Raw genomic sequence first — 25,161 nt, forward strand, 5'->3', positions numbered from 1 at the left:
CATTCTTCAATCTCCTTTATGTATTATATAATAAATATAAATTTACGATGAAGTTACAGAAAAATATGTACTGGAATGGCTAATTTAAAATGTGATGGGTGTAATGAAACTGTAATACGATGAAAAACTAAATCATATACTGCCTGAAATAAGTCTCCATTTTTATGTTTTTTCTTTTTTTTTCACTCCATATGCCAATTAAAGAATAGGAGACAACTGACAGATTTGAGTTATATCGATAAAACCAATAAGGTTAAAGAGTTTGAAGATTATTTTTATCTAAATATTTACGACCTAATGGCAATGTTAACTTCAAATTTATAAAACGGTAAATTGATTCTTCCCATTTGTATTATTCTCGCGAAAATACTGTCTCTTTGGAAAACCTTGTGATCAACTTTCGCTCTTCATACTTACATTTTTGTATACATATTTTATACCTATTAAAGGACCGTTTATGACCTTCAACAGCTCAAGATTATAGGTATACCTCCAATACTTCAGAAAATCAAGAAATGTACACAATTTTGGCTCACTCGAGCTACAGAAAGTGCACGGAACATGGGACAAAAGGTTTGATCTTCGACCGAGGAAGTTCAATAAAAGTGCTAAAAAGCTATAATCACCTATAATTTCTAGTGCTGTCAATTCACGAAAAAATGTAGGGGGGGGGGGCAAATTTACAATTTTTCTTCGATTTTTTCCCAATGGAAACATCAAAAAGGGGCATTTTTCAGTTTAAAAACTCCGCAAGAAAATATTGACAACAATTAAGAGGGGGAAAATTTTCCCAGTATGTTTAGATGTGAATAATGAAACTTATTTGCCAACCAAGCCTAACTGATAATCCATTCGGACTTAGTTGTACTTTTTGTATGGTATCTAGCATCTATTTACATTCAAGGAGTGGATTGAATGATTCCCAAATAGAAAATTAATTCTCTATTGTTTAGAAATAATGTAAAATTGCCAACAAAATCAAATGTAACTTCTGTGAGGGTGGTAGGTGGTTGGCCTCAAGTGACCAGCAAAAACAAAGTAAACTGCTTAGCGCGATCGTCATTATCATCATTTTCTGGTATTTTTTGTTTTATTTTAGGGGAGTTAAACGGTTTTCTAGCAGATATATTAGAATTTTTGTCAATAAGCCCGTTCCAATTTCCTATTGACTTGATTGCCCTTAGCATTTACATAATATGCTCTAATTATTCAGGATTGCCTCACTCGAACATGACTAAATTTGATTATGATGGTAAAAAAAAAAAAACATTTTATCATTTTGGGGCAAAATTCAAGCTTCTTAGAATGCCATGTCTTCCTGTAGAAGAGGATTAAATGTTCGGTTTAATTTCCCTGTGACTCTCATTCAAAGAGTATGGGTAACTTGCAAGTGGAAACTAGTTCTAGTGTCGACAATTAAAAAAAAACAACTATCATTGCCATTTAGCACTTGACGTTTCTTTCATTTTTTTTTCGGTACAATAATAAGAATGACTAATTGGTGAAATTAGTGCTGCGATAAGTGCTGCTCTGTTCCTGACAGAAAAAAGATGACGAAGCTTGAAAAAAATATCGAGAGGTGGCAAATGCTAGATGCCGTTGATGTTATTTCACCCGACACTAGCGCCATTTTCTACTCCTATTAGTGGCCCATACTCTTTGGCTCCTATCGGGGAAAGACACATGTTACGAATAGAAATCACCCAGACACTTCACAGGTTTTTATTCTTCCTTTGATTACTATTTACTTAAGCCAGGGAAGAGTAGTGCCTGGCGCTAAAAACCGTGACCCTGATGTACTAGCTTTGTTATACAGTATAATAGGAGAAAAAGCTGAGCCTGTAACATAAAAAAGGGAAAGAAGATCAGAAAACTTCTGTCATAATATAAAATCTGGAAAATAGTCAAAGAAGAATCACAGATAAAACTAGTGTTGTCAAATAAAGCAAAACTTGACGTGCACAAAGGACACATAACAGGGGGTTATAGCATGTTAAAAATACAAAAAAATTGTTATAATTCCAGACAAATATTGTGTCAGAAATTTAGTTCTACACAAGATCTAATTAAGTAAATACCATCAGTGTATATTTTTTAGCTGGAGAATAATTACTGTGTTTTCACCAGGATTTAAAACCCGATGTCTTCGTTGGTTTAAATACGAGGTTTATTTCTGTAAAATTCATCAAAAATTAATTTCCTTCTATATTCAAACTGGTTGATTTTTGCATTTTTAGTTCGTTTCACCTTCTCCCCCCCCCAAAAAAAAACAGAATTGACAGCGTGTGCTTCTGAGTTGAACATTAAGCAAGAAAGTGTAAACTGCAAGTTCAGATGTTATGTTCCAAACTGCAAGTGTTGCAGTCTCAACCAGGTGTAGGTTCCCGTTTAGAGTGCAATCACAAGTAAGATTTTATTTGACTTCTTACATGGTACTAATACTGACTACAGAGTTACTCAATAAACACATTTTGCTGTCGATCTCAGCTAGGTTTGGGTGCCCCTTTAGAAAACAATTAAATATAAGTTCTTGTTTGACCTCTTACACGGTACTAATACTAACTACAGAGTCATTTTTAATAGATGTTTTGCTGTCGACCTCAACCAGGTGTAGATAAAATTTCATTTGACTTCGTACATGTTACTAGTACTAACTACACAGTCGCTCAATAGACACATTTTTCTGTCAATCTCAACCAGATATGCGTTCCCCTTTAGACGACAATTAAAGGCAAGATCTTGCTTGACTTCGTACAAGGTACTAACAGTGACTAAAGAGTCACTCAGTAGATACCTTTTGTTGTTGATCTCGACCAAGTGTGGATGCCCCTTTGTATTGTATCACCATGCTTGAATAAGGCATTTTAATAGTAGTAATGTTGTTGTAGCAACAGAAACTGAGTCACATTTTGGCATTCATCACGTTGTCATTGCGAATAGCAGATATCCATTTTTCGACATTTTATATGAATTTTTACGAAGTGAAGGTTATTAAATATTTTCTTGACCAGGGTAAAATTTTTCTTAAATCTTTCGTTTTATCTGTTAGTTGCACACAAAGACATTAAAAAAGGGGTTATTTGTGTGAACTAATGTTATCTGTTCAAAGGTAATTCTGATTGCGAAAAAAAAAAAAACGGTGAAGTTTGGAAAGATTTAACAATGTCTGATTTCAGGCGTAAATTTCTTAATTTTTTACCATGTACCATGGCTCAGTGCCATCACTAATGCGAAAATTATTTTAATAAATACTCCAGTTTCAACGTAAAAACATCAAAGGTTAAACTTAGAACTTGTTTTTACTCCCTGTTGAACTCCGTCACAGAAGATTCACGGTACTAACCTTTGAAAAATGTCCAAGAATAATCTCAGTGATTCCACATACACCTTTTAGAACAAATTTGTTAGTACAAATAACATGCATTTTATTTACCGAATATGCTCAGACTGGATCTTCTAAAAGTGGGAGAAATACATTGTTCTCACGGGTTCTGGATCGCTTCACTATAGAAGAAATACATATATACGATAGAGATAGAAAGTTAAGAAGCTTTTTATCTTTCATCAAAAATTTATCTGAAGTCGCTTTTTGCGACTTTTTGTCCGATAAAGAAATGCTGCAGGATCCAAATCCAAAATTATTATCTTCAATTCCCATTTAAACTTGTAATAGATCATTTGAATTAATTCACTACTTCTTTTTCTATTCCATGTCTATCTTGAGATAAAAAAAAAGGTCTTGAATCCCTTTTAGCAAGGCTAATGAGTTTTGTTAAGGATTTAACTGAGGCTTCGACCCGTGTTTTAGACTTGATTATTAAAAATTAAATACCAGATAGTTAAATTATACTAGTAGCAATTATAAGCTAGCTCCTCACTTATAAAATATCTGAGAAACGCAATGATAAAAAGTAAAAAGCGTGAGTGTTAAGAATTTAGCAGATGAGAATAGAAATAAGCAAACAATCTTGTATTACATATACCTTTTCCTCTAACTCATTGGAACATCGAAGTCTGATTTCACAAAAAAGCTTAAAGTAAAAATATTTAATATTAGTTTTTTACTAACGAGGAATCAAAGCTTAGATACCAATACAGTTATGAAAACTCCTATCTTGCCCATGAGAAGCTTTTGGTACAGAGCTCTGAACTTGGCACCTCCTCAAAGTCCGCACTCCGACGCGTAGATTGTACTACAACACCATAGGTGGAACGCAATTTTGTTTTGTTGCATGTACAGCTTAGATACCAATACCAATTTCCTGTTACCAATTAGATACCAATACCAGTTTCCTGTTTCCAGCCGCTAGCATTACTACCGCGCACTGTGTCCCAGAAATAAATCGAGTTTTCATAACTGTATATTGGTATCTAAGCTGTGCGAGGAATATACTTTGACATAGGGTTTATAAGATTTACCTCCGAATACAATTCTCGTTTTTTGTGTGGTCTTCTGTGCCTTATCTTGTCCAAAATTGTAATTTAAATTAAATCTTGGATGTTTTATATAGATTATAGGAAGAAATTTGCATACAAAATGTCCTTTTGAAAACTTTTAGTGAACTGAATACCCCCCCCTAAAACATATTGTCGGATAGTACTTATCACTTAATATTCAGGTGTAATTACCCTGAGTAGGATTTATATGACAACATATATTTAATAAAAATCGACGTAATGATTTTATTTGTTCTTCAACTAGAAGCCTTTTTCCTTATAAAAAAGGTGGCCAAAAGAAAATGTTATGACGAAGGAATAAAATTTATTTAGTGTGTTGCTAGTTTAACATTGCCACACGAGCATTACAGAGGGCTTAGAACTTACTCATGTTAGCTTGTATGTCTCGTTGAAGGAGAGTTTTTCGAAACAAAGAGATACCTTTTGAATAAAAATAGAATCTGAATCTAATAAAAAAACAAAGCAAAAAAAAAAAACATTTTCACCAGTGCCTGAGCAGGAAACTTTTATTTATTTTAGAATTAATCTTGCTGTGTGGTGAAAAAAATTTTCAACTCATGTAAAAATAAATGGGAATTGAAAATATTATATCCTGCGAAATGAATACATTTTTTGATTGCACGACTTGGCGACACAGAATTCTCCGAATTTACATTTGCCCTTACATTTATAGCCTGGTACATGTTAGTTTTTTCTTATTTTTCATAAAATATATGATGTAGGCATTTAACCTTGAAGGTTATCTAATTGAAAGTCTATTTATTTATAGGAACTAATATTTTGTTCAGCAAATTAAACATTAAGAAAGGTAGAAAAGAAAGAAAAATAAAAGAAACTAGAAATGCTATATGACATGATCAGCTAATTACAGTCTAGCGATTTCAGCTCCAGATTGCTAGCTCTTAAAAAAGAGAAGTGCTCAAATTCGGAATCTCTCCTTTTGCAGAAATTAACTTTCGACAAAGGAAAAAAAAATTTAGAATGAATGAAAAGAAAGAGAAAAAGAAACAAGAAATGTTATATAAGATATCAGTCATAAGAAACATTATAGAAGTACAGTCCAGCAATTTTAAGCTCTACATTTCTTAACTCTCATAAAAAAGAGAATTATTTAGACAGAGGAAAAATAAGAAAGATATAAATAAAGAAATTTTAACACCCTGATATGTGCTACATTCGTTTTCTCACTAAGAAATGGTTTAAAATCATCGAATGGATTTTACAAGTCCATTGGAAATTTTTCGGTAAAGACAATTGGTCGTATCTACCAGTAAAAGCCTGAAGGTTATTTGTAGTTTTTCCAAGTACACATACTTGGATTTATTATCATTATTAAATAAAAAAAAAACAAACAATTTTTTGTAACGGAAAGTAAGGAGCGACATTAAAACTTAAAACGAACAGAAATTACTCCGTATATGAAAGGGGCTTTTCCTCCTCAACGCCCCCCTCTTTACGCTAAAGTTAGACCCTTTCTCTTAACTCAACTTTTTAAAACAGTAAGAAACTTTAGCGTAAAGAGCGGGGCGTTGAGGCGGAAAAGCCCCTTTCATATACGGAGTATATTACGCATCATATACGTAACTTACGAATTAACTTACGTAACGAACTTCTATATTCGCAGGTTTGTATTGCGTATATGAGGGGGTTCAACCCTCGTCGATACCTCTCTCTTTACACTAAAGCTTAGATTGTGTCCCAATTCCTTAAGAATGACCTCTTAATCACAAAGGCCGTAGAATAAATAGCTGAAATTACTAAAAATACTTTAGCGTAAAGAGCGAGGTATAACGAGGAGGTAAACCCCTCATATGCGTAATAATTTTTGTTCGTTTTAAGTTTTAATGTTGCTCCTTACTTTCAGTAGAAAAACTTTTCATATTTATTTTTTCATTTTTTTAAATAAAGCTAGAAAACCCTGCGCCCCCCTTCATTGAAATCATCTTCCCCTATGAGAAGTTTCTCCATGGAAATATCCTCCAACGTAACACCCACCCCCTCAACTCTCCCCCTTAAGCCAAAAAAATCCCCTGAAAACGTCTGTACACTTCCCAGTAACCATTACTGTATGTAAACACAGGTCAAAGTTTTCAACTTGCAGCCCCTCCCACGGGGACTGCAGGGGAGAAAGTCGCCCCTAAAGACATAGTTATTAGGTTTTTCGACTATGGTGATTAAAATGGCTATCTCAGAATTTTGATCTGGTGACTTTGGGGAAAAAATGAGCGTGGTAGGGGGCCTAGGTGCCCTCCAATTTTTTGGGTCACTTAAAAAGGGCAATAGAACTTTTAATTTCCGTTAGAATGAGCCCTCTCGCAAGATTCTAGGACCACTCAGTCGATACGATCACTCCTGAAAAAAAAAAAAAGCATCCGTGATCTGTCTTCTGGCAAAAAATGCGAAATTCCAGATTTTTGTAGATAGGAGCCTGAAACTTCTACAATAAGGTTCTCTGATACGCTGAATCTGATGGTGTGATTTTCGTTAAGATTGTATGACTTTTAGGGGGTGTTTTCCCCTATTTTCTAAAATGAGGCAAATTTTCTCAGGCTCGTAACTTTTGATGGCTATAACTCATCTTGATGAAACTTGTATATCTAAAATCAGCATTAAAATACGATACTTTTGATGTAGCTATTGGTATCAAAATTCCATTTTTTAGAGTGTCGGTTACTATTGAGCCGGGTCGCTCCTTACTACAGTTCATTACCACGAACTGTTTGATTTCGTATATTGTTTTTACCAAAGTTGTTGAAACAACAAAAAAAAAGGAGCAGGCAGAAGAAAATCTCTTAACACTTAGATTGTATTAATGTGAATAGAAATTTTTTTTTATACTAGTTTAACTTTCTAGATATTTTATTTTCCTTCTTAAAATTCAACTTAAACATTCTTATATTAAAAGCTCTAGTTATATACTATTTATTCTGTTGAATAATGTCTTAACTTGGTTTAATCTTATACAGCTTAAGAAATAAATAAAGGAATTAGCTAAAAAATAAGCGAACACAGGTCAAACTCTTGAGGAGTGTAGTACCAAAGAATTTTTCTAGGGATGGACATATCAGGCGATTATTCCAGGGATAGTGGAGAGGGGGGAGTCGAAACATTAAGAATTTTGTATTTAGGTTAAAATTATTCTGGTAGGAGGGTAATTCGAAACAGTTGGGTGTGGAAATTCCCTGTCCCTTTATACAGGAATGTGTCAAGGGTTTTCGGCGTTGACTCCCAGGTTAATTTTGGCATCCGTGGAAAGGTTTTGGCATCCTTGGAAAGGAGTTCCTCAAGATTTAAAATGAAAATATTAAATTATCTTCTTTAGGCAGCTTAAAGTATTTTAAATCAATGCTTTTCCAAAACATTTTGTATATATTAAAATGAATTCCAGAATTGCCATTTTTTTCATGAAGGTAACGACACATTTTATCTAAAAAGCATAATTTATGGATAGCTCTTATAGAATTATTATTTTTCATCCTGTGAAACGACAGCAAAAATATGACAAATAAATCGGGCATTTCCACTTGAAGAGTAGCATATGACAGAAAGACTTACATGATTTTCTATCCGCATGTCGAGTTCTCTTTCTCTCTCTCAGCAGAGGTTTCGTTGGAGCCGTGACCGTCTTTACAAGTGACTCTAGAATAACGTCCTCCGCGTCTGAGGTACATGCGTCTGAGGTTCCACTCTTATGTGATGTTGACCTACCAAAATTATTCAACCTTTGACCTAAAAAAAGGCTATTGGTTAAAGTTTTGCTTCCAGTTCACTTTTTTTTTCAACAACAGAAAGGTGACGCAGATGCGATTCGATAAATTCTCATTTTTTACTTGTTCAATTTGATTTTGAGATCAGATTTTTAAAAATTTGTCTGGGGAAAGTGTACAAGAATAAAATAATTCTTTTGCCTGAAGATTTTCACAAAATTGGAATTGAAATTTTACTAGCACGAATTATGTATCGACACCATAATAATATAATTGTAAAACAGATTCTGTCTGATGTCCGATGTTAATTCAGACCATGCTGATAGGAGGATCAGAGAAACTATGTCAATTACAAACGTGGCGGGCGTTACTAGGTAAAAATCCCATAGGCTAGTATTATCTGTCTGGTGAGATCAGTTAGATGACATATGAGACTATTTTTTTTTATTTTATTTTATCCTTTGACTTTCTTTTATTAATGAAATATCCTGTAGTGTGTGGTGTTGTTTCATTTTATTTAGACTTTGTCTGATGTTTACAATTCCCGTTTTTGGTTGTTTTCCCTTGAAATCATTCAACTATGCAAGTTTAATCTCTCATTCCTGTATACAGTTTATTATGATCAACAAAAAGAAGGCAACGGAATTAGTAAAAGAAATGATTCCTTTATTCAGACCTCTTTTTGTTCTCGTTCTATTTTCAAATTAGTCAAGATTTAATTCAGATTCTAAGGTATAACAGTTCAAAATAAGGATGGAACCTTTTAATCGATTGTGAACAGATATGCAGTAAAACTACTGCTAATGATGAACACAGTATATGTGTTCGAAATATCCAGTTAAATAAATGTTATATCTGTTCACTGTCGATTAAAAGGCTTCATCCCTATTTTGAACTGTTATACTTTCGTCATGGAAAGGCAGTGTGGTCTTCGAAGTTATCTAATTCAGATTCTTATCTAATTTTCAAAAAACATACATTTTAATTAATTTTTTAATATTTCGTATGTTTTAATTTTCAAAAACATACATTTTTTTGTTGCCAGAAAATGATATTTCCTTTCTAATAAGCAAGTATGAGCCGAAATTCAAATGCAACAGGACAAGAGAAAAACTCATATTTCCTGTGCTGCTTTTCCTTTCTTCTGTAAAGTTGGCTCTTGTAAAGCTGTCTAAAGCTAGTATAAATTTTGGAGCCAAAAACACAGCTCAAAACTACAAAAGAGAGGAGAAAACAATACAAAAATAAATAAAGAAAAGTTAGAAACAACATCAGATTACTAGTTTAGAAAGCTAGCTGGTAGTTGGATTTTCCATAAAGATGTGAGCTTGCAACTCTGAATTTCTTAATAGTTTTTTTTTTTTTTTACAAACTTATCATCTTTCGGTTCTTGTCAAAGACTATCCTAGCTTTTAATTCCTTGTGTAAATATTCATTTATTATTATAAATAATGCTCCTTGATCCTGCCGTCATATTCCCGCTAAACTGAAGTTGTATTAAAGATTTTCATTTTTATATAAAGGCCAGAAACCATCACCACCGCCATACAAACTTCTTTTCATCTTGACGGACAACCTCTATCGAATGTTTTAGGTATGATTCAAGTTAAAAAAAAACTACAACTTAGCTATTTTTAGGGGTTGCGGAGGAGAGGGAGCTGTGCACCATAGAAAAGGTTTTTTTTTTAAAACCATTGTGTAATCAAGTTTTATCTTTCTGTATATTAATAACGCTTTGTTTTTATTTGTGGAAAAGTGTCGACGCTCAAACTCTAACTTAAGTCCACCATAGCCTATACTTCCACTATTCACAGTCATCCCCATCATCGGGTTACCACTACCACTAATAATTCCCATCAACCCAAGGCAGCCATCAAAAGAGTATCGACTGTAACCAACATAAGTCATCAAAGTTCCAAAGAAAGTAAAAATGAAATATAACTGTTTGAATTGGTCAAGTGGGAACTAAAGAGGCATATATATGTTAAAAAGTTGGGAATAATCAGGAATTCAACTTTTGACGAAAACAACCTCGATATCTAGTCATGCAGTTTTTGGTTTTAACAGGCATTAAATAAAAAAAACAACAAAATAACGGAACCATGGGTAAGAGGTCAGCAAAAAATATGGTGAAAGATACGAACCTAAACAGCTTAAGAGGCGTAGTTATCTTTGGGAATCAAATATTTTTAGTGTTAAAATATTTTAATTAGGTTTTTAGAGTCAAATATTTTTAGGATAAGCGTTGTCAAATTTAAATCTTTAGCTTTACCTTTTTTATTTTCACACTTCAACGTGGCAACACTGACAAGAACGTGGCACTGGCGTAAAAAGATTTATAATTTTGAAACAGAGAAAATAAACATAAAAAAAAAACGGAATAGACCTAAGATAAGTCCAGGGGGGAGGGTAAAAACATTTTTGTTCTCATCTCCTTAGTAGTTTAATTACATCATTTCTGATCGAAACAGCCCTCATTTAATTTTCACCAATAGCCAATCTACAAGATAATAACAAAGAGGAAAAAAGACATTCCGATATTTCCTAGGAATCTACTACTGCAGATACTGTGGTCTAGGATATTTAGGTATTAAAATGAAACAAACCAGCTTTATTTTTTCTTCCCAGAGAGAGCGATAAGTTTCCTCTGATTGACATTGATTCTGTGTCTGACATATCACTGGCAAGAATATGACGAAGCTCAGCGTCTGCTCTGTCCTCTTCTCGCCTAAAGCTTCCAACCTGAAAAGAAAATGACATTTGTATCTTTTTTTCCAAAATTAAAAACCATTTATATGTTCTTTGTTCTTTCGATTTTACAAATAAAGAAGAAGGATAGCAAATATTTAACTTAAGAAGTAAAATTGTTGTCTACCATTTTTTAATTATTAAATTTATCGATTGATAGTTAATTATTTTTTTCAGTTGTCTTTCGATTGAGCTGTTAGAAGGTTTCAAACTGATATATACTGTCATATCATTGACCCACACACTGAGATGGGTGAAAGTGACCAGGTTTTTGTTTAATAACATTTTAATACACATTTCATTCTCTTGAAAACTTTTGCACGCATTGAGAGACAATTTTTATTTTAATCCAGTTTTTCTTCGTAGTTCTAAAAATATTGTATTTTATTTTTGATTTATTTCTTGAACAAAACGTTTCAGTGAGGTAATTTTAGTTGTTATACAAACGAAAATACTTAGATCAATTTCTAAAACGATTTTTTTCCATTTCCCCCAACTATCATGATTACTACCATAGCTACAGCTTTAAGGTGTTCGACGTCCCCGTAGATTTTGATTTTTTTTTATTATCCTCCTAGCTCTTCGTGTCAGTGGTGTCAGGGGGGGGGGGGAGAAGCAGAAGGTATTGTCCCTCCCAAGAATAAATGACCTTTTTTCGGTACTTATATTAAAAAAAAAATGAAAGAACAACATAATAGCCTCTCTAGATTTAAAAAATACGTTTCACCCCCCATCCCCTAATTTATCCAAATTGAAACCACTGATTTGAGTCATCCCATGAAGGATGCTTATCAAAAGTGTTTCGGGATATGAATTTTTCAATTTAAGCACACATCGTTTTTTTCCGTTTGAAAGTATCCTTTGGCGGTGACAGTAGTAGTCATAAATAGGAGTGGTAGCATCAGTACTAGGGTTGGATAACTTCTGCAAAATTGGCTCTTTATTGATATGGCTTGGACACTTTCTACAAAGCCTAACATTTCACATTTTCACTTAATTTAGCGATGCGATAAGTTTTAATCAATCACATTTAGTCGCTTGAAAGAGTTCCCTGGATGATCCCTGAGAGATCGTGAGTCGAAAGTGATGCAACGTTATATTTAATTAACTATATCTAATTAACTTTATATATAATTACAGGGGAACATAAATCATAAACAAAACTGCTATAGGGATAAGTTTGTGTTCAATGAATGTATGTATCGGATTAACAACGCTTCTATTCTGCTAAAGCCCTTACGTCGGGATAAATATGTGTTCTATGCGGCGATAAGGCCCTGTAGGAATTTAATATCTAATAAGAAGTTGATATTTACTTAAAAAAGTTATACTGCTGAAAAAAACTATAGCAGACATATATGTCTTTTTGTGTCATTATATGTCTTTTGACTTTAGAATTCTAGCGTGGGACTTTGTGGCATTATATACTTATTGTTAGAGAGTTTGGAATAAATCTTGAGTTATATTTCGTAACTTCTGCGTTTGTGTAAGTAACTTCCTGTTGAACAAGTTTTATAGTTTTTAAGTTTGAGCCCTAAAGCCTACTCTGATATATCTTGTCTATACATTTGATTCGTTGGAATGGTAATTTAACACCTATCAGTTACAAATGTCTAAAGGTACAAGCATGAGGGGGGAGACCCCCAGTCCCAGCCCTTCAAATTATATAGAATAAAATTCCTTGGATGATTCTGGTCACATAAATGTGTATCATGTCCACCTGTCTACTAGAATGTATCCGTACTAGTTACTTTACCCCCCCCCCCCCCGGCATATTTCTATATTTTCTTTAAAATGGCTCTCTCTAAATATGAACCTTATGGTACGGAGGACAAAAAGCTATCAAAATAAGCACTTTTCTAACTGTCTACGGTTATCTGTCCTACATAGTCACATCAGGGGACTAAAGTAGGAAATAGGCACACAATTAAGTATTTTAAGGGGAGTTATTGTCATATTTTCTCTGAATAAAAAGTTTGGCTTCCTACAACTACCGTAATGCAAATAGGACTCAGCAGACGTAACTCACAACTAAAAAAAAAAAAAATACTCCACGAAGGATTCCTAGGAGTAAAGTAACTTATTTTGAGAAATTTCTGAAATGCACCCTTTGGTTACGTTGTTGCTTCGCTCAAGCCGTTTTTTGTCATAAAAGATATTCTATGGATATATATATATATATATATATATATATATATATATATATATATATATATATATATATATATATATATATATATATATAGCTGAGAAAGGTGAGAACTTGTGTGTAATTTGTTAATAATGATGCATTGAAAACCTCCATAACCGAATTGATTGCTTCAAATGATTTATCACCTCCGGTTTTAACTATGCTACGGATTAATGTGAGACGGTTAAATTCGACAAGTGGCAACCCTAAACCCTTAAATTTTGCAATCTCCATGTTTCAGAGTTCGTAATTCCTAATTTCACAATCATGTCATATTTGGCCAAAATTTTTTGAAATATTGTTTAATCTATCTATCCATTTCATATGTTAGAAATGATCTTCGTGAGTTTTATTTGGGCGCAATCTATTAAACTTACTGGCTCTAGTTAGCAGAGCATCTTTCTCTTTTTTTTATTTCTTCGCTCAGTATCTTGTTACAGCTAATTTTTGGTTCAAAAGTTCCGTCTTTGCTAACATATGTGGCGGATGTATTTTCTCTGATTGGCGTGAAGCCTCAAAGACAAAAGTCTTGATATCTAAAATGTCATCTCAGAACTTTCCCCACGCCATCCCCGCTGTGACTCGAGCAGTCGTTCATACAGGAAGTATGCGAATTCAAGTGCCTTGGCTACTTTGTAAAAATAATCAGAATATTTTTCATCAGGAATTCCATCTGGGCTCTCAACGTCTTCGACCAGTCGCGTCTGAGAAGAATCATCAAACTCTGTGATCAAGCCGGCAATGATGAACTCAAAAATATTCATAAGTAATGCTATGACCTAACAACTTCAACAAAGTCAAGCCGACTACACTGGTCTGGCCGTGCTCTCCATCGCTCATAAGATATATCATCTCAGGACCACCTTATCTCCACTGTGAATCAAATAGTCGCTCATATAGAAATATCTTAGCTCAGGTACGTTGGCTTTTTTATAAACAGAATCGGAGGATTTTAAATCATAAATTCAATACTCGTGCATGAGAAGCATCGTTGATGTCAAACTCTGTGATCTAGTCGGCAATGATGAACTCCACGAAATTCACTAGGAAGAGTATACCTTGACAACAATGTAATCAAACAGAGATAAAAACAATGGTTGGCTGTTTTCTCTGTCAGTCGGAACTTATCTTTCTTAATAAAGCATCTCGGACACACTCCTCTCTGGGGTTGAAAAAGTAACAAGGAAGACAGAAGAAAATATCGCTCATTGCATCAAAGCAGGCTTAGACTCACTCGGTGGTTTCAAGAAGTGACGGCAAAGTTATAATTAACCTTCGACCCCATCAGAAGCTACATGGACTCTTGACTTACCGCCATGACGAGGCTGAGGAACGGTAGGAAGAGCAAAGATGCTTCAGTTTTGCTACACGTACTGGTAAGTACACACCCACACATACACACGCACACACACACATTCATATATATATATATATATATTATATATATATATATATATATATATATATATATATATATATATATATATATATATATATATATATATATATACATATATATATATATATATATATATATATATATAAATATATATATATATATATATATATATATATATATATATATATATATATATATATATATATATTTATATATATATATAATGAAAAGAGAAATCATCAATGCAACAGCACAAACACAAAAAAAAGAAAAAAAAACAAAAAGAAAGGAGATAGAAGGAGAAAGGGAAAACTGTTTTCCTAAATTAGTGATTAATATAGACCAGCACTTGAATGAGGCCTTAACCCTACTCATCCATACAACCACATAGGTCAAACAGCATAGCCATACACAATCAACCATAAAGAATAATCCATGGACAGGCAGTATAAGTCGTCATTCACCAAACAATAAAAACAATAAAGACAAATAATTCAGAGGCAACAACCCAACACAAGGGCTCATCAGAAGAATACACTTGCCTATAGGGTTTCGGCACTTTAAATTCTCTACCCAGTCAAGTGTGGTGCCTACCACAGAATATCCATGGCATCCCCGTGTCAGGTATCACCCCCAAAATACATGCCTATGAAAAAAAAAACCCAGCAAATGTAGAACAACCAAGTAACACCAAAACAAGCTTATCCTGTTAATATATTCCTCTTTTTAGAAGCAATAGGTAAACTAAATGTGATAAATTTTTACCAAATCACAAATATTAACTCTTTGCCAAAAAACCTGAATGAACTAAACAATTATAGAATTCATCATTACCATGTGGCTATTTTTGAAAAATCCGCTCTATTAGAAACACAATTCAAAATAAATGGCGCTGCATCAACTTTTCGCGAACCTCCGAAATTAGCCGAAAATTTCCCTAAGTATTTCCAGATAATTCTTTTGGTATTTATTTAAAAGTTCGTTATAATGAAAACTAAATTTTTCAAATTGCCAAGTTAATTTATTTGCAGCAAAACCTCTTAATATCAATTTTTGGCTTAAGATTTTACATCTATTTTTAAAATCAATATAATTACTACAAATCCTTGCATAACGAAGTAACTGTGAGAAAAACGCCGAATATGTGATATCTTGGGAATAGGGAACTAATCTACTTTCAGGGAATGGGAAACTAATCACTTCAAAATCAAATCATCCGCTTCATTATACATTTTAAAACTTAATTTATTATTATTAGAAATATTAATATTTAAATCTAAGAAATGATCTTCCAGACCAGCGCCATGACTAGGTTCAAGAGTAAGCTCTGATGGATATATATTTTTAGAAATATCAATGAAATCCTTACAATTTAAGACCAAAATATCATCTAAATATCTTTTATTATTTGACAAAACATGTTTTAAATTATTTGGATAATTCTTATCCATCATATATTTATATTCTAGTTGACTTAAAAACAAGTCAGCTATAAATGGGCTGGCATGTCCCCCCCCCCATGGGAATTCCCACGATTTGCTTGTACAAATCACCACCAAATCTTATATAAGTATTGTATAAAACAAAATCTAGTAACTCAAAAATCATATCCAAGCTGTAACAACTCAAGTTAACTGTAGTCTTAAAGCAATTTGTCCATATAGCTTTTTATTATAAGTGTCTATTTTAAAGAACCTTTTACTAGATAAGAGGAAAGATTTCTTGATAACCGTTTTTAAATTATCTAACACTACATTAAGTGATAAATTAGTATACATTGTTGCAAAATTGAAAGACTCAATTCTTTTAGCTGAAACCATTGTTAAAGAATCTATCACCTGCAGTGAATTATTAACACACATATATATATTTTATAAAGTAGGTAGCTCCCCCCCATATTATTTATTATTCCCCCATTTTATTAGAAAATAAATTTGAATTTTTTTAAATAAATATTTAATTCATTTATTTACTGAACGACATTCCTGAAACAAAAGTTATTTCCTCAGGATCTGTTTCTTACACAAAGACCCAGTTCTCGTTTTCCTTCTTATTAACGAGATTTGTGCTACACGTTATCGTTTTTTGACATCAAAGAATCCTCGGATTTCTGTATGACTAGCATTTATAAGACTAGATTACCTTCAATAGCCCAAATATTTTTATGTCAGAAAAGGTGAATTCAGGGTCTATTCAACTGCATTCAATCACTTGTCCATGTTTCCCGAATTTGACGATTCTGCATATTTATGAAGAAAGTCAAAAAGCGATACCTTACCCTGGGGAGGCGAGAGGACATTAAAATGCCTAAGAAAAAAGTTAGATAATTACTTCAGTTATTAGTTTCCCTCTTGTTTTGTTCCTTTCTCTATGAGCTGCCCTTTTTTCAATTTGTGTTAACACTCGTTCCCGTGTTGTCCGGTACTCCAGAGCAAATTCTGCAATTATTCGAAATATGGCGCCAGGTTTTGAATCGCGTGCCATGTGAACTGGTGTGCCTAGCCACAACATAAAAGACTGGAACCTGCAATTGAAATCAATCATTTGGACAAAATAACCAATATTATTTCACAAACAAGAAACATGTCTGTTGGATTACTTTTTGATAAACAGTTTAGTGGCATTTTCTTTTGTTCGCCATAATTATTTATTATTTAGCTAAAACGTAGTATTCTAAGCTGCCTAAGCTATTTACAACTACAAAGTTGACAACTTCTTCAACGTTGAAATAAGTGCAAAAATATGCCGTCGTTGTCAGAGTGAAAACACATTTCTAAAATTAGATATTGCCAAAAGATTGACTATGGCTCCATGGTAATATGGTTCTATGGTAAGAATTAATTCTTTTTTTACTTCCAACTGAAACATACATGATTGTATTTTTCATATGGGTTCCAGTATGTTTCAGTTGTTGTTTCAGTGTTCCAACTGAAACAACAACTGAAACAAATGATGATGTTATCTTTTATCTTTATCTCTTATATATAGTAGAAAAGATCCATTCCATTCCAAAGGAAAAACTGACCTTTAAGCAATAGAAAACAACCATAAGTCTATGATAAATCTTGTATGTTGTTGTAGACTTTTCATGAAGTTAGAAACTAAAAGTTTTCTGAAGTTTTTTCGCCAGCATTGACAAAATGAAGAACAGAATTTACCAGTACCAATATCCCTTCATAAGCCGAGACAAAAGAAGTGATACTATTCAAACGTGATATTTTTCAATTTTTTTCTGACACATTAAATGTGCATAATAAATTTTCATGATCAAAAATCTCACACCTATATATTTTTTCTGATGGGGGGGGGAGGGGTAGGGAAGTGTGCTGAAAGCTGAGGTTTTTACTAAGACTCTAAAATTAAAAAACATTATTTTTAATCTATTTCTGGAAAAATCTTCCATTGCACCATGCATTTTATGAATTTTTAACCTTAGGACATAACCCTCCCGGTTTTCCGTCAAATACTGATAATATTTAACAAAAGAAGAAAAAAAAATCATCAGTTGTAGTGACATTTGTCGATGAACTTGAAAAATCATTGATGAAATTTATTAAAAGACAGTATGCATGATCGTATGATATGTCCCACGTTTGGCCAAAATAGAGTTGACTGCACAATCTAGTCCGATTTTCCACTTTGAAACTAAATTTGTATTGCGTTCAACTATGTCATTCTTTGGTAAGGCTATGTAGGGGAACTACTGGTCTTCACTTCACTTTTATATTTTTCTTTCCACAATTCTTAAAAGTTGAATAGCATCCTAGCACAAGAGATCTCAGAATTTATTCCAGAAACAAATGCTTAAGGAAAGAAATATCAAGCAACACTGGTCTTAAAACAGGGATTGTAAATTTTAGCTATCAGAAATCTCACACTAATTAGGGAACATTAGGGAGATGTGCTAAATTATTCCCAGGAGCTTCAAAATTAAAAAAAAATTAATCTTTTTTAGATGAATATTTTACGTATGGGACATATTTTATAAATTGTTAATCTTGGGACACACATCCCTCCTAGTCCTCTCTCAAACATTGGTAGCATTTAAGAAGAGAAGAAAGACTATCTTCATAGTAGAGACATTTGACTATAAACTTAGAGTATTATTGAAATAAAAAAATAAAAATACAGCAAACGCATGTCCGTTATGACACAAACTAAAAACCACGATCATCCTTTAGTTCTATAGGTATCTACCTTAGTTCTTCCCTAGGATGGATGGATGATAGACTATCTATCAACAAGTGAAAACGACATCATTTTGTACAGTCCTGAAAAAGACTTAGGCCAGCTTTGCCTCTCACTCAGACAATCAGACTAGATGTCTTAAACCGTATTATTAAACAGAGTTGACGGGGGAATCTCGTTTAGTCTCTCATTTTGAAATAAAACTTTTAGTTTATTCAATTCTACCATTCTTTGTTAGGGTTGTGCAGTGAAAATACTGGTCTTTGCTCCACTTTTCTATTATTTTATCATATTAATAGTATAACTGACAATAATATTCACAATCATAATCATATTACTGAATATATTGGTTATCATATTAACAAGACATGGAATCCAGCTTGAGCATGTTGATAACTATTTTCTCAAGATTTTTAGCCAATTACCAGGTTTTGGTACATGCGTCGAGGAATTCATACAAACTCCCAATCATCATCTGCATTAAACGTGACCGGAGAGACTGATACAGTTTTAATGTTGTGCATAATAAACAACAAATAATAAACATGGGTGTCGAACCAGAGACAGAAAAGAATAGGGAGTTTGTGATATAGCATGGATAGATAAGGATTAAAAGCTACTGGGAACATTTACGGTATTGCACCTGACGACCTCATTAAAAAGCAAAAAGTAATTAAAAGAAGAGTCTTTAAAAGTTTTTTTAAGATTTTTTTTTCAATAAGTTTTTGTTCGTTTTTAATAGTCAAAGTTTCACAGTTCGTGGCACTCTGATAACTGTTCGTTGTAACTTTGCTTTGAATATTCAATTTACGTTTTACCCATTTTAAGATTTATTTTAAGGTTTCCTGCACCGTTTCTTTTGGTAATGAATTTCACCAGCAAAAATGGCACCAGTTCTCCATTTGTTCGGGGATGAACAGTTGTCGGTGGAGACTGTTGACGTTCTATTTAGTAGTGTGGAAGAAAGTCTTTTTTTTTCAGATGAAAAACGCGACCGGAGAGACTGATGCAGTTATAATGTTGTGCATAATAGCAACAGTTTGTATTTGTACTTCATAATGTGTGAACACAGATTAGGTATTTATCATAATAATCAAGCATACTGTATATAGAAAAAAGAGTAAAAAACTATCCTTGTTCTATACAAAACATTTGATCATCGGTTTAGTATGACAAAAAAAGACTCACCTGTGCATAACCCTTCGATAAATTATTCCTAAGACGATTATCCTTTCAGCACATTCGGAGAGAAATTCAGAAATCCTATAAGAACATGAATTTTCTGAGTGTTTTCTATAAGAGCAAGAAAATTTTCTTAGAGATTTTAGAAAGTTTTCAAAGACAATACCACTTAAAAAAAATTTATTTCACATGAAAAAACGAAGCAATCTGTTACGAAGTAATCAAGTTATCTGTTACTTGACACATAGTGAATAATTGTCACTGACAATAATGAAGAAAACTTGAACAATTTTGACAAAATATTTGCTTGAACCCATATTAATTTTACTACCATTCAGGGGCACATTTTTTTTGTTGGAGGGAGGGAAAAATTTGAAAAATGCATTTTGGGTAATTTTTGTTGGAAAATAAACATAGAGTCCACCCCATTAGTAGATTTCGAAAAGTAACTTCTTCGTATCTTCATTTTAAAAAATGTAAAAAAAAATGCTTTCCCTCCTCTATACGTTAATGAATTGGCGCTTCTGCTACAGCTAGATCAAAGCTAGATAAGAAAAAAAAAACACGATATCTTAGAATATAAACCTTAAACAAAATTCAAAATAAATCATCGTACGCTAATAATTTCCTCGTAATTAGTTTTACTTTTAATATTTTAATTATAGTTTTATTTTTTTAATTTCTTACCGTTTTCAATTCATTCCAAGATTTCCCCTCTCCCTATGTTAAATTTACCCTTGAAAAGTCTCTCCGGAAACTTTACTTCCCAAAAAATTCCCTCTGTAGTACATCCCCCTCCGCCTCAGAAAATACCCCAAACAAATTTCCGTGTACCTCCAAAAAAAAAAAAATGCCATGCGTGAACAATGGGCAAATTAATTAGCCTGCATTCAATTATCCAGGGAGTATAGAAGGTCATGTCCCCAAAAAGGATAGCTATTAAGTCTTTTAACTATTATGAATTGAGTTGCCACCTCAAAGTTTTGATCATATGTCTTTGGGGAAAAAAAGGCGTTCGAGGGGGCTAGTTGCACTCCAATCTTTTTGGTGACTTAAAAAGAGCACTTGAACTTTCAATTTTGATCAAATAAGCCCTCTCCTGATCCTCTTGTATCATTAGTTCGATCTGATCACCCCTGGAAAAAAAAAGAAAAAAAAGCATGCATCCGTCATCTTTCTGTTAAGAATTCGAAATTCCACATTTTTGTATATAGAAACTTAAACCCTCCACAGTACTTCTCTGACATGCTGAATCTGATGGAGTGATTTTCATTAAGATAGCTTGTTTTTTGGGGTGTTTCCCCCTTTTCTGGAAAATCGAGCAGGGTTTCTCAGGCTCGTAGCTTTTGATGGGTAACATTAATATTACCGAATTTCATATATTCGAAATAAGCCTAAAGAACCAATTATTTTGATGTATCTATTGTTAATAAAATTTTAAAGAAAAAAGAAATTTTTTGTTTTATCGGTGTTATAATAGCTTGTCGGCAACCAAGACTTTGAATCAGGAAGGGGGGAGGAGATGGGTCATCCTATTTCGAGGGGGGACTAACAGATGAAAAGGGATATTTTTAGCCAATGCTATACAACAATTAAATTCTTTTTTTATATTTTTGTGTTTTTCGTTTTAGGAAAGAAAGGCAGGGGATATGTTGAAACCTAGTGCCCCGCTCCTCTGACCTCGGTCTCAAGCTACGTGACTAGCCATAATTTACAAAGAGTAAGTTAACTTTCCCTCAAAAAAAAGTTTTGAAAAGAAAAACACGACAAAAATGCTGATATAGAAATATTTCAATAGGAATGATACTCACTTTGTTTTTAAACTCAGCTGCTGTTCATGCTTTCCAACTGCTCTTAAGTGATCCCAAGATGCCTTGCAGTCCGATTCTAGTTTTGAGAGTGCTGCAGCGAGCTCATCAAAATCAACTCTCGAGGCCCGAGTGACAGCTCCAATTTCACTATAGAGATCTGTTGTATCTGCATATTTTTCAATGACAATGGAACATAGATGATGAAGCAACGAGTGTTTATGTACGGTGTCCTTGACCTCAGGCACTTTTGCAAGATAATCAATTTGGAATCCTTTGGACTGAAAAAAAGGGGTAAATTGTAAGCCAACGGCTTTATTGCAACAGAGTAAGTCAATGCCTTAGGTGAATGAATCTTTCAAGAAGAGATCAGTCTCCCAGATTAGGGTCTACAAAGGTATTTTCGACTTGCTATCTCCAATTTTCCCTGTTGTTAAGGTTTGAAAGATTTTCGGAAGACATGTCATGAGTTCAAAAAAGAAGAAAATGGGAATTGAGTTGGTTTTGATCCTACTTCTCTTAAGAGTTACTGCAAAACACAGCTCAGGAATTAAAATAGTTTCTTTGCCAAGCTTGATTTGGTTTTAGCATTTCTTCCAGTTATTATGCATCTCATGAAATTCTAAGACTTTTAACCTTATGAGGAAGAACGAAGTGGGGATTGAAACTAAAATTGACCCTCCAGGACTCCAATCTGGGCTTGCACCTTAATTTTGATCCTGATCTATCCAAGAAAATTTCATTTTCCTATATCAGAAGCTATCTTAGCAAAAAGTCACTGTTAAACACTTTTATCAACATATGCATACAAGGGTCAACAATGACATTAAATATTCTTTAGATATTCACAGGTGTGCAAAAAGCTACGTATTTTCGGTATTGTTCTAGGTTATCAGACAGACAGGAATGTTTTTGGAGAATGGGTTTGCATTACCAGGAGGGAGGGGTTGGAGCAAAAAAAACAACGAAAAATAATCTGTTAATTAATATATTAAGGAAATTACATGAGAGTCGTTAAATTCTAAGAACAGCGAGAGCAATTAGCCTGAATGTCCCACAAAAGAGCAATAGCATTAAAAGATACGAAAAAACCCTTTCTACTGAAATTGTTGAGATATATTATATTCACTGTAGAGATGAAACGATCTTAAATTTAGCCTTGCATCACTAGATGATAAAATACTGATAATAGCCAGGTTTGCCTAAACAAAATAGGTTCATTGGTTTTGCAATTTAGCTATGGTTACACAACATAAATCATAAAAATGCGTACCTGAGATCCGTTCAAGAAATTTCCGATTGTCAATAAAGTAGCAAGAATAACTTTGAATGTTCTGGACGATTTAAGACAGTCGATTCCAACTTTCAAATCCATTAATGGCTCTGCTATTTCCTACAAAAATTGGTCCTTTTATTTGATTGATTTCGATTGAAACTTAAAGCTTCTAAATATTTCATTGAGTTTTAAATGCCTAAAATATTTTTGAAAGGACTACAAGCAGGGCCGTATCCAGGATTTTTTTCAGGAGGGGGAAGGTTTACAAAAGGATTTTTTTCCTGGAGGGAGGGGTACAAAAAACTTGAAAAAAACGCATAATTTTTAGCGGTTTTACGAGTCAGACAATTTTTTTTTTTCAAACCCCTTTCCCCTGGTTAAGGCCTTGACTACAAGACTAGCAAAGACAAACAAGACTACAAGAACTAAGACTACAAAACTACAAGTAGCAAAGACTACAAGACAAGACAAATATGAAAAAAAACGCGCCAAAATACAGGAGACTAATAATTACACTATTTCGACAATAGATACACTTAAAAGCAAATTCACACCACCTCAGGATTTGTTTTCATTGGCAGCACAATAGCGTTGCATAAGTAAAGAGCGGAGAGGGCACAAAGCATAATTTATTTATTTATCATTAATATTTCTTTTTTTTTACCAACGCAGTTCGTATAGAAAGAGTTGTCATACAAACTTCGAAAGGAGCTCACTCAATTGGAAACTAAAATTTCTAGTGGCCTTTCTAAGACACGAAAGTGACTGGAGAACAACCAGTCTCCCTCCCCCCCCCGTCCATGATTTCCCCAAACTAATCCTTTCAAAATTTTGAGATCACCAGTTTGTTCTGCAAGGTTGAACGGTCCAGTAATTATGTCTTTGGGATGTCACCCCCCCCCCACGGCCCTCAGGACAAGGACTCCAAGTTATTAAATTCGTCCACTGTTTACATATAATATATGCCTTTTGGATACCCCCCCAGCCCTCGGGGCAAGAGCTGTAAGCTATGCAGTTCGCCATTTGTTTAAATATAGTATTTGTTATTGAGAAACGTGGGTATGTTTGACCTTTAGTGCCTAAAAAGACGAAGGGGATTCAGGTGAACCTTTCAGAGAAAAGTGAGGGGAATGTTGAACTAATCAAAACACGTTATGTGCATACAGGCTGTCAAAAGGGTGTGACTGATTGTATTGATTTGGAACTTTCATTCTCTTTTTAAGGGGGATAATCAATTAACCAAAAAGGCGATATTTGCACGATACTACAACTACTGCTACTACTACAACTACTACCACTTCTACCACTACAATTACTGCTTCTCTAACACGTACTACCAAGGCTAGGATATTGAAGTGAAAATTTGAAGAAAGGTTGAGGGGAAAATTGAACTAAATCAAAATATACTATGTGCAGACAGTCAAAAGGGCCTATTAGCAATATTTTTGAAACGGCTTACTGTCTCAAGCTGAGACTTCCAGGGCACCATGAGGGTATGTTCAACCGGCCAAAAAAACGACATGAGCATGCTACTACTGCTATTAATACTGCTACAAGTAACCTCATACTAATACAACACTACTGCTGCTACTACTGCTCTTAATACTACCACTACTACTATGAAGGGTACGAAGGTGAAAATCTGGGAAAAAAAGAGGTAAAATTCAAAATACTCATTATATGCATGCAGATTGTCAAAAGAGTGTATCTCAGGAATAGATTAAGAAGTCGGAACTTTCAAGGAATACTTGAAGGGGAATATTAATTGACAAAAAGCCAATGTTTGCATGCCACTACTGCCACTGCTATATCTACTGTTTCTATAGCTACTGTTTCTATAAGTTATGGGTAAAGCTGAACTAGAGCAGACAATAGTATGTACATACTATTGTCAAAAGGGTGCATCAGCGATATCTTTGAAAACTGAAATGATTTGGATTGGAAGTTGAAAGTTCCAGTACCCTTATCAAGAGTCATAAGTGACTGGAGGGCAACTAGCCCCCGTACCTTGCACATCAATTTCCCAAACATATCCAATAAAAATTTTGAAATAGCTAATTGTTCACAATAGTCGGAAAGTTAGTAGTTATGTCTTTTGGGATGTCAAACACCCCACCCTACAGCCCCTTATAATCCCTTATAATCTTCTCCTTATCCTCTTCTCATGACCTATAAGCCAGTATAATTATTGGTTACGATGTTTT

At 33.7% G+C, this 25,161-nt stretch overlaps 1 protein-coding gene across 8 annotated transcripts in view; it reads right to left on the reverse strand.

Annotated features, from left to right (window-relative positions):
* LOC136028152 (uncharacterized) overlaps positions 1 to 25,161 on the reverse strand; it is a 202,470-nt gene that overhangs the window by 1,683 nt on the left and 175,626 nt on the right. For 6 of the 8 annotated variants that reach the window (XM_065705822.1, XM_065705821.1, XM_065705820.1 and 3 more), the window contains 6 exons: positions 22,955 to 23,074; positions 21,685 to 21,962; positions 19,880 to 19,954; positions 16,835 to 17,027; positions 10,772 to 10,907; positions 8,014 to 8,187 (listed from right to left, as the gene is read on the reverse strand). In XM_065705822.1, the coding sequence (XP_065561894.1) occupies positions 8,014 to 8,187; positions 10,772 to 10,907; positions 16,835 to 17,027; positions 19,880 to 19,954; positions 21,685 to 21,962; positions 22,955 to 23,074 (976 nt within the window). Of the gene's footprint in view, positions 1 to 3,433; positions 3,505 to 3,983; positions 4,032 to 8,013; positions 8,188 to 10,771; positions 10,908 to 16,834; positions 17,028 to 19,879; positions 19,955 to 21,684; positions 21,963 to 22,954; positions 23,075 to 25,161 lie in introns of all 8 variants that reach the window. The other 2 variants (XM_065705823.1, XM_065705824.1) reach the window with 2 other exon arrangements.

Source organism: Artemia franciscana, chromosome 6 (genome assembly GCF_032884065.1).
Source record: "Artemia franciscana chromosome 6, ASM3288406v1, whole genome shotgun sequence".
NCBI lineage: Eukaryota > Metazoa > Arthropoda > Branchiopoda > Anostraca > Artemiidae > Artemia > Artemia franciscana.